The following is a 10,924-nucleotide window of genomic DNA, read 5'->3' on the forward strand; positions in this document are numbered from 1 at the left end:
TTAATACTTGAAATAACAGATTGAAAAGCTGAAAGCGCAGGCAAGTTGCTCGCTTCAGAGCTGGGGGCGGGCGATCCAGTTTTTATAATCCTTAAGAGCAAAAGTCTTGCTGGCGGGTGCTTTAAAGCTCCAGACCGCTATAGAAATAATTGCACCACCTCTCCATATTTCCTCGTGTTGTTTTTAACACCAGTAGCGATACACGCGCGCGTGCGCATATATTAAACCGCATGGTGTGGTCTTTAATGGGGGGGGGGTTGCGGGGATAACACGATTACCGTCCTCGTACGTGGTGTAACCGGAATATCATGTTTCCCTTTTATTTTTCAAATGTTTATAGTTTGCCCAGAGCGAAATTTCGCCCGTGCGCGTCCTAGTTACTCGACCACCGCCGCCGCCGCGACCCCGAGCAGAATTCAGAGCGTGGAAATTCTGCCCTGCAAAAAGAACGCGAGATCCTCGTGTCGTATGTATGTCCTCCCGCCACCTCCGTGAAGCCGCATTCCCACTCCTCCCCCCCCCCTCCACTTTTCAGCTCGGAAAAGTTACAAGAGTTTTAGTGTCGGTGGAGGGAGTGAAATGGGAGAGTGTTGCTTTAAGGAGAAAGCTCTTGTGTGTATTCATTGAGGGAAAGACCGGGGCGAGCGGGGGGGGGGGGGTGGCAGCACCGCACATTCAGAGAAAAGGAGGCCGGCCCCGGGGGCGGGCTGAGGCTTTCACGTGACTGACTGGCTCGAGGTTGTGCAAACAAGGCTGGGCTTCCCCTCTGCACGAAATCTGGCCGCCTCTTCGCTTTAGCGCGCAGAAGGCGAAGCGCACGGGAGTCCAGTCCGGCCCCGAGCAGCTAAGCGGGAAAGGAGGCACCGCGCCGTCCCACCCCTTTCTCTCCCCCCCCCCCGAGAGAAAAATGCCAGACAAGCCATAGTACATTCCTAAAGGAGGGCTCTCCCCTTCACGCTGCCCAATAGCAAGCCGCGACCATTCCTGCTAGCCAATGGCGAGGCGACAGAGGACTTTTCCATTCAGTTCTGCGCTACATTTCGGGGGGTGGCGTTTTGCTGCGCCAGCCGGACTCGGGGGGGGGATCAGAGCTCCGGATTCACGCCGGCCTGACCCTGATCTCAAATGCTCAGCGGCTCGCTCTGCAGATCTTTCTCCGAAATGCGGTTGTTGCGGAGAAAGAGATGTCAGGTTATCGGTTCCTCTCGCCGCGCCTCCCCGGTTGGCACCAGCGGCAACCACGCGAAAAAGCGCGCTGGTTTCTAAAGAAGTCTCGTTCCTCCCAAGGCACGTGTTGGCTTTTTGCAGAGAGGCAGTTGCAAGGCGAGGAAAGCTCCTGCTAATCATAAAAACCCCATAAGGATAATTAAATTGGGATGGGGAAACGAGCTGGGAATTGCATCAGGGCTGCGATCCGCAAACCGCTTCCTCCGGAGCAAACAGTTAAATAAATCCCAGTGGAACTTCGACCTTGCTTGTCGACATCAGAGAGTGGTTACTGGTGTCGCAGTGTCTATTGTTCAAGAAGTGGCAGTTTTAACCATTTGCAGGCTACCGATCCGCATCAGCCGCTAACGCAACGCAAGGGGTTTGTGGGTTGGTCTGAACGTGAGAGGCTGTTTAGTGACAGAGCGCGTGTTCAACGCTCACTGTCGCCAGATATGGCTCTTGCCTGAACCCTTGCAGAGCCGCTGCCAGTCAGTGCCTGCAGTGCCGAGCTTAGATGGACCAATGGTCCGAATCGAATTGTTACAATACCGATGAGACAATTACACCAGTCGGTGGCAAACCTTTATTCTGAATGTGGCGGTGATTTGGAATCACTACCCTACTCCAGTTTCACCTTGTCAGTCACTAATGCGGATTAAAATGCCACCCACACACGCGAAAGCACGTATTGGAAACCAGGCTGTGGTAGTTACAGCACGTTAACCAGTCTCGAGTAAGGTACCAGTACTTACTGCCTGGAATAAAATTGGCGTGATGCATGTGGGAACTGGGAAGACAAAAACAAAATACTGCTAGATACAGGACTCGCGGGATAAAGCCGTGTATAATTCCCCGAAGCAACAATACCTAAGGGGTATCCCATAATAACATCCCTTGGTTGGCGTGCTACTTCTCTGCCAGCTTTTCAAGCATCAATAAATTCCCAGTCCTAGAACAGGGTTTACTTCCGAGCTAACATGACCAGGATAAAGCTGCAAAAAAATCCCTCCCCGGGGCGGGGGTCACACTTCTGTGGCCCTGCTCTCCCTTTTGCATAATTCCCCATTACAGGCTAACCCCTCCGCGGGCCCTTTTCCTTTCCAAAGCCCTCGCCCTATGCCGGTGAAAATGTTGGTCCCCAAACACAACCTGGCGGCTCAAATTTAACAAGCCCTATCTTAATATCCTCCCCCTCCCTCCGCCCCCCTCTCCCTGTGGTCTGGTTAATTTCATACACAAGAGATGAATTACCGAAGGGATCTAATTGGCCTTGTTTCTGCAATATTGTGTGTGTGTGTCTCTCGGTGTAAAAGTCCCCTCTCGACGTGGGTGGTCGGAGCGGAGGACGTCTCCAATTTGCCTCCTGGCTGATGCGCACGAAAGCGCGCGGCCGCCTTCCTCGCGAGCACGTTGCCCCTGATCCATCTGTCCTCCCTTCTTTACATTGGTCCGCATTGTTACCTTTAATATGCATGGCCCGCGCATGTAGCTTGCGCCTGGGCAGCAGGATTTGTCAACTTCAAGGAATCGCGAGGCTCCTCCTGCGGATTTAAGGGAGACGGAGCGCTGCCTTTGTGTGTGTGTTATCGGGCTCCACGGGCCCGGCCTGCCTGCCTGCCGTTCTTTGGCGTCTAGCTTTTTCCACGTGGCCTGGGAGAATGGAGGGACGAGGCAAGGCCTGCAGCGGGCCCGGGCCAGCCATCGCTCCAGCTGGCCTTTTCTTTCTCGCCTGGTTGCAGCGGGATCTGCATTTCATTAGAAACCTTCCCTTGGCGCCACAACAATCGCCCTTGCAAGCAACCTCGGTGCACCGGGACCAGCCACCATAGAGAAGTCCTCCTAGGTGGCGAGAGAACTTCCAGAGTTTCGATCTGTCCTTGCCATGCCGAGGTCGTAAAGCGAGGCCTCGCAGCATCCGGTTACATTCATAAAAAGAGACGACGTTGAAATAAACCACCTGCCTTCACGTGGGGGCGGGGAGGGGAGAGGGAGGCAAGACGTGAAACTCTTCAAGGAGTTGGCATGCGTGTGTTTGCATCCTCTTTCGTGGTGCAGCCTGAGCCAATGCGTGTTTAGTTAGAGGAAAGTCCCCGGCCTTACTCACTGGGAGTACAGGTCATTTGCAAAGCTTTAAGCGTGCAGCATGGTTTTTTTGTCCCCCCCCCAATATCCCCCCAACCTATCACAACAACCGAAGAATGAAGTATTTGTTCCTTCTTGAGAAATGCTAAGAGAGAATGTCAGTGGCAGAGATAGGACTGTCACTGAAATGAGACCTGGAACAGACAGGTGTGTGACTCTGTGTATATTACAGAGACCACCACACCGCTTCTCACCTTGAGAAGAGTCGATCTCCCTGCGTCTTAAACAATGATTTGAACCAAGGTTGGCCACGGCTCAACCTGTTGGCAATTTCAGGACAACTCTGAATAAGTACTAATAATGAGCTGGATCCAGGCATCCCCTTGAAATCAATGGGGCTTGAGTTAGTAATGACTAAGGAGTCATTACATTTACCTCCGAGTAGGCCTACTGTACTTAGGAGGAGGGATTTAAGACAACAAAATCGGGACTGAGCAGTTTTAGATGTGGCTACACGCGTGTTTCTGTGCATGTATGAACAAGGACACGCGTGACTTTCCTCACTTAGCTTTTTACACTTGAACAAAGCCCATCGCTAACAGACTGAGTGTGTTGTGATGAGATTCACCTTTGCCTGGCGGGCTTCCACTTCGGCATCCTGGGCGGCGTCCGCAGCAGCAGCAGCAGCGTCCGCGGAGAGGCTTTTGCAAAGAGAGAGCCGGGGCTTGGGAAAGGCCCCCGAACGGCAGGACTCAAGCCGCCCTCGCCTCGGCCCCCGCCCGCCTTCCTTCTGGGTCCCCTCCTCGGCAGCGTCAGAAAGGGAACCGCTCGAGCCAACTTGTCAAAATAATGCGGCTAATTACCCCTGATCTCCTTTAATGGCAAGCTGCTTCGCACGCCACAAAGGAGCGAAGGAGGGATCTGCAGCGCCTACGCGCAGGAAAGCAGGCGGGTCGCCCCGCAGAGATCTCCGGGCGAGAGAGCCACCAAAGGCCCCGAGAGCCCCGAGTTCACCAGGGAGGGAGTTCGTCAGGATGGGAGGCCCCTGGGCTAAGGAGCATGGGAAGGGCATCCCAGTTAGGAGCCAAACCCCACAGATAGGTTTGTACCAGGGGCAGCATCACAATTTCCAGGAAAACTTGGGACTGCCTCTCTTCATTCTGAAAGAAGACCTTCTTAATGCAACAAGAAAAGGACATTTTTTAAAGCCTGAGTTTCTAGTCCTCAAGGTGGTTTTAGTGGTTTGCTTGTTTTTAAAGATGAGAGTAGAAAGGTTAAAAGATGGAAAGAAAGGCAGAGCAGCGTCTGTGGAAGATTGACTTTCTTTTTTTGGCCTGTGCAGCTTTCCAAAGGTACACATAATATCTTGCACCTGGCAAATCTCCTGTACTACTGTACAGTGATTAAACTATAGGAGCACTGTTATCCTGTGTAGAGAAAAAATAAGAAAGACACCACCACCAGCAGCTGAAAGGGTGGTCCCAGATTTAAAAGCAGGATGCATCTGAGAAGGTTGACAGCTATTACTCTAAGGTCTATCCAGCTATATGGACAGTACACAGGTGAATGCCCTCTGCCCAACTCCAGAGTCCTCCCTCTTCCACCTTCCACTGAACAGTCTTACCATCCTGAGGATTAGAAACTCAGGCTTAAAACAATAAATAAATCTCGCAGTGGTGGGAAAGCTCTGCCACCCCCATTGACTCCAACTCCCATGGCAATTGGTCAGGACTGATTGCAACTTTGGCAATACCTGGAGGGTCACAAGTTCTGACCCACCCCCACAACATAGTGTCTTTTAAAATGAGAAAAACCAGTCCTAAGCTCTCCTAGAAGTCAGCCTTCTGACTGGGGACTTCCTACCTCTCAAAACCCAGGACTTGGTGCTGACAGAGACTATTTGGTTGTGGTTACTTTGTATTTGGGGACGCGGGTGGCGCTGTGGGTTAAACCACAGAGCCTAGGACTTGCCGATCAGAAGGTCGGCGGTTCGAATCCTCACAACAGGGTGAGCTCCTGTTGCTTGGTCCCTGCTCCTGCCAACCTAGCAGTTCGAAAGCACGTCAGAGTGCAAGTAGATAAATAGGTACCGCTCCGGCGGGGAGGTAAACGGCGTTTCCGTGCGCTGCTCTGGTTTGCCAGAAGCGGCTTAATCATGCTGGCCACATGACCCAGAAGCTGTATGCTGGCTCCCTCGGCTAACAAAGCGAGATGAGCGCCGCAACCCCAGAGTCGTTCGCGACTGGACTGGTCAGGGGTCCCTTTACCTTTACTTTGTATTTGGGGTTTTCAGTGGTGCTGTTTTCTTTCTTAATAAAAACATACATGAAATTATCTTCACATGATAAGCTGTAAGATATAACCCATAGAAAAACGAGTGATTCTGTTGGAGGGCCCAAAGTCAGTATTTCCAACTTTTATCTTTGTGTGTCTCAGGTATGACAAATCTTCATGCATTTACACACACACACACACACACACACACACACACACACCATCCCCAAATATGCATTTTGGGAAGAGAGATCAGTTTTCCTTTTCAATCTGAAATTTATCACTCTCTTAAGTGAAGGCCGAGAAGAGGGGAGATGCTTGAATTTTTAAGTGGAAGGTAAACAGCTGGTGTTCAGCAGTCAGTTATCTCCTAGCTTTTCAAGAATGAAAGCAAAGGAGAGGGAGGCAGATGGTAAAAGGAGAGACCTTAGCAAAGGGAAAATGCTGTGAAAATTTGCTGTCCAGCATCATCAGCTCCATTAAAACTAAGCAGTTGCTTTTTTTTTTTTGACTGTACCACTTCAGGCTACAGGAGTGGAACCCATTTGTGTTCTGCTTTTCTAAGAGAAAAGCTCTTGCATGTGGAAAATCACAATGTTGAAGTGATGGGATAAACCAATCTCTCTCACCCATACTCTTTTTCTTTGTAAAGGGGAAGTTTACTTCTCTCTCTCTCTCTCTCTCTCTCTCTCTCTCTCTCTCTCTCTCGTTCTCGTGTGTGTGTTGAGGAACTGCATTATTCAGACATCGCATCTTCCATCTGTAGCCAAGGTGTACTACTTGAATCCATCGTTTGTATAGACTAGACTGCCTCTCATCAGCTGACACAGGTTCAGGGGTAAGGGGCTTAATGTTTTCTTTCCTAGACCAGTAACTGATCTATGCATTACATAAACAAAATGAGGTAGGAGGACTGGGAAACAGTAAATTTTTGTACCATTTCAGGATACAGGTGGAGGGAATCATATTCTGAATGCTCTCCAAAACTTCTCTTTTCGAAGCAATTTTGAAAGTGGGGAGGAACATTTCCTTATGCAAAATGAGCCTCATTTCCCAATTCCTGCATATGGTAAGCTAGCACATCAAAAGACAAAAAATGTAATCCTTTTTGATAAAGGTAGTGGTTAAGAGCGGTGGACTCGTAATCTGGTGAACCGGGTTCGCTTCCCTGCTCCTCCACATGCAGCTGCTGGGTGACCTTGGGCTAGTCACACTTCTCTGAAGTCTCTCAGCCCCACTCCCCTCACAGAGTGTTTGTTGTGGGGGAGGAAGGGAAAGGAGATTGTTAGCCCCTTTGAGACTCCTTAGGGTAGTGATAAAGCGGGATATCAAATCCAAACTCTTCTTCTACCCTACCTGCAGTCTGAAACAACATAGTCTAGAATTCTAGCACTTCCTAGAATAAGGCCTGAAACATACCTGAAGCAATCATCTAGCTGAAGCTAAGCAGGCCAGAGTCTGCCTAGATAAGATACTTCATCAGAACCATGTTTATGCTACTTAGGGTTCCATGATGGAAGAAAGGTGAGATATAAGGGGGGAGAAACTGCAGGAGATGAAGGGTTTTGTGGCTCTCCTTGCAGTGTCAAAGAATCCCGGTTTTAATCCTGTACTCTGCTAGAGAAAAAGCTGAAGTTACATCGGTCAACACACGGAAAGCTGCCTATACTGAGACAACATTGTACCATCTAGCTGAGTATTGTACGTTGAGTAGAAATGGGCAGCTGTTTCATTCATTCTCAGCCTTCTCTGCATCCAGCGTGGATACTCTACCACTGAACTACCACCCAATGGATCATAGTTTTCCTCTGAAGACCTCTTCTCCATCTTGCTTGTTCACCCTGCCTCTCATTAGGCAAAAGGCAGGTTTTAATGCCTATGATCTCTGCCAAAGAGCAAATTGGTCACGGTGTGTTTGTGTGTGTGCGTGCAAAGCCTTGCAATGCAATCCCATTGACCCACGGCTGGATCCACACGTTTACTGGAGATAGAGGCATGAGAAATGAAAAGGAAGTAAAGCAATTCAGTCTCAGTGCCTGCCTTTCTTTCAGGCTGCTAATCCGGTTTAGACATCACGCCTCCATCTCTGAATGGACTGCGGCAAAGGGAGAAGAAATAAAAGGTGGGTGGGTGTGATAAGGATAAAATCAGTGAGGACAGAGATATTTTAATTCATAGAATTCTGCCCTGTCAGTTTTCCATCTGCTGCATCCTCAAAGCAATTAGGAAAGGGACATTAAAAGGGGGGGGGGCTTCTTCCCCACTTTCCTTTCCAATACTCCCAGTGCAAATGGAAAACCTCATTTCCCAGTGCCTTGCAAGAGTATTACTGTACAACCCTGTGCCACAATCTGTAAATAAACGAATAAAAAAATCAGATTGATGAATCCGAAAAGTTATTTCCTTTTTACAGAACCTTACTTAGGTGTGTGGATGTGTCCATTAACCGAAGTCTCTGGGGATGCCCCCCCCCCCGCTCTGGTTTTATTTTTAACTACCTTGAATCTGTACTGCCAGGTTTTTATTTATTTATTTCTTTGTAAAGAAACCCATTTTCCAGGAAGAAAGCCCAGACTGTCCTATGGAAGCTTCTGCAGACAACAGTTCCATTGATTTCTGAAGGACTTGGAACACAGGTACACCTAGTGAACACACCGTGCCCTGTAAACTGAGTTTGCTTGAGGAAAACAGAAAAGCAGCATGGGAATGCAAACCCCACTGTTGAGAAGTCCCCTGTTCTAAATGGGATACCAACAGCCAAAGAGGAAGACAGGTTGCACAAAAGCCAAGGTTAGGTTGGAAGGTTCCAGTATCTAGCATGTTTAGAACGGTTCCCAAACTACCCACACTGGTAGTGTGGTCCAGAGTAGAGGACCCTGGAGAAGGGTGTCTGGGTTCCAAGCCTTGAGGGCACCCACAAAACTCCCTGTGTGGCTCTGTCACTGCCTTTGCAATAGGAATAGGAACCTTTGGCTTGCCTGATGTTGTTGGACTACAACCCAGAGAGTCAGTGTGGTGGTGTGGTTAAGAGCAGTGGACTCATAATCTGGTGAACCGGGTTCGATTCCCCACTCCTCTACATGCAGCTGCTGGGTGACCTTGGGCTAGTCACACTTTTTTGAAGTCTCTCAGCCCCACTCACCTCACAGAGTGTTTGTTGTGGGGGAGGAAGGGAAAGGAGAATGTTAGCCGCTTCGAGACTCCTTCGGGTAGTGATAAATCGGGATATCAAATACAAACCCCCATCAGCCTTAGCTATTCTTAGCTATGCTGGCTGAGGTTGATGGGAGCTGTAGTTCATCAACATCTGGCCAAAGGTTTCCCTCTTGCTCCTACAACATCAACAGTTTTAAAGAAACAGTTGCCCTGTCAGGGCAGGACTTGGGGGGAGATGTCTGTTCAGAGATTGAGCAGGAGGGTCCTGAAACTCTGCAGGGCTGGCTTTTCACACTTGGCAGTAAATGAAGTAATTAATATTGCCCTCTGAAGGACAGGCGCCTCTAAGACCTTTATCCCCAGAGTCTGGAATGACACAACTACATCCCTGTTTTTAAAAAGGGAAAGGTTATTGATACCTACCACAAACCTCACCTACTTCCCTGCCTCCACCATTCCCAAATGGACTTTATTGCCATGATTGATGCATTATGAAATGTTAGTCCTATGCATGCCACGCCAAGGTCTGGGGAGAGTGTGCTGGGGAGTAAGGGATCAGTTATTAAATAAGAGGTGTGCAAACAACCGGTAGGGTTCTCCTTTTTAATCGCTGGTTTTCTATTACCTGCCAAAGTTTGGCTTCATGACGAAAACGTCCCATCCTGTCGAGGAGACAACTCTTAAATCCTAAGCTGTAAAACGTGGGAGCGTCTTAAACGGGACGTCCGACGGATCACCGCCACTACTAACGAGCAGCGACCCTTGGCTAGATCACACACGTACACAGGGATCCCTCTCTCTGTCTCTCCCCTAGCCCTGATCACCACGACAGTAGATTGGAAGACACGTCCGGAAAGAGCCCATCTTCCCCTTCTGCTCACTACGCTTGCTCGGAAGCAAGCCCCATTCTCACGTGCAGGGACCCACAACAATCGTGTTTGAGCCCCTCGCGAAGCCAAGATCAAGCTACAAGCCGCTTACTCCAGAGTAGCCTCAGAGAAGTTGGGGGGGGGGGAATGATACTGCAAAGCTCGTGGGAAAAGAAGAGCCCCAAACTAAGTGACACGAAGTTTGTGTTCAGACAAGGATTGCAAATCAATCAGATCCACAACTTGGCAAACTCACCTCCCCTTTTTGTTTTAAATGCCAGTTAAAGGCAATCCTGTGGGGGGGGTGCTTTGCGGGAGGGGGTGAGAGAAGGCAACCCCAGCAGACACACACGACTTAATCCTCCCTGAAACACAACAAAATCCAACGCGCTGTCCAGCAAATTTTTCTCCCAGGGAAACAAATCTCTCTCTCCCTCTCCCTCTCTCTCATTCCCGGGGAGGGGGACTCCTCGCGGGCGGAAGGCAGGGTGGCGACCCTATCCAAGCGTGAAAATAGGATCCCCGAGACCTCCTTGGACGCGAATTATCACCGATCAGTTCCGTCCTCGCCCCCCCCCCCGCGAAACGAGACGCTGCCTGCCTGGGGGGCTGCGTGTTCCTGCAGTGACAGGAGCGAGGCGAGGCTGCCTCCCCTCCGCCTCTTCTCCCCCAAGCAAAAAGCCATCCTGGGTTTCCTTCCTTTTGTTTCACACCCCCCCCCCGTGCCAGGATTTGCCCTCTGCCAGTAGATCTCTCTCTCTCTGGATCCCCGCTCCCACCCAGGGGTGCCCCCCCTTCCTGTTTCACTTCCCAGCCCAGAGGCCATTTTCCGTTGCATCTCTTACTCACCATCCCCCCGCTGAGCCCCTCGGTGGGGCAGGGTGAGCTCCCGGTGGGGCTGGCCAATTTCATTCAGTGCTGCTGCCGCCGCCGCCGCCGAGGCAGAGGACTTCGATAGGAGCACATCGGTTTTCTTTTTCCCCCTTTCCCTGATCCTTTTCCTGCTTGCCTTCAAAGCTCTCTTCTGGCCCGCCGCTTCCCCTCCACCTTCTCTCCCGCACCTCCTCCCGAAAGGGAACAGAAAGTGTAAAATAATAATAAAAATAATAATAATAATCCTTCTCCTAGGTTGCAGGCATTCTGCAGAGTGCTGAGCGGGCTCACAATTGCATGCCTGTTTCTATTAAGCGCTCCATCGTCCTCTCCATGTGGGTGGTCTGGCTTTCTCAATAGGCAGGACCTGTCAGGGTCACGTGATGGATCCGAAAAACTTCACCCTTTTTACAATAAACTCCAGGAAAGTAAAGTAAACCAACGTAACGTGCTATCAGCGC

General features: G+C 50.1%; 1 protein-coding gene and 1 long non-coding RNA gene across 2 annotated transcripts in view; one reads left to right on the forward strand and one right to left on the reverse strand.

Annotated features, from left to right (window-relative positions):
- PTCH1 (patched 1) overlaps window positions 1-10,650 on the reverse strand; it is a 107,088-nt gene extending 96,438 nt beyond the window's left edge. Inside the window, exon 1 of the mRNA XM_081930377.1 lies at window positions 10,440-10,650. Coding sequence (XP_081786503.1) covers window positions 10,440-10,502 — 63 coding nt within the window. The 5' untranslated portion in view covers window positions 10,503-10,650. The remainder of the gene's footprint in view (window positions 1-10,439) is intronic.
- Window positions 1,818-8,201, forward strand: LOC309380701. Its single transcript, XR_014173051.1, has 3 exons — window positions 1,818-3,235; window positions 3,292-3,324; window positions 8,111-8,201. It is a non-coding gene; the product is annotated as an uncharacterized lncRNA (long non-coding RNA).
- Window positions 10,651-10,924: the final 274 nt, after the last annotated feature.

The sequence above is a fragment of the Podarcis melisellensis genome (genome assembly GCF_964234715.1).
Source record: "Podarcis melisellensis genome assembly, chromosome: 11".
Classification (NCBI taxonomy): domain Eukaryota; kingdom Metazoa; phylum Chordata; class Lepidosauria; order Squamata; family Lacertidae; genus Podarcis; species Podarcis melisellensis.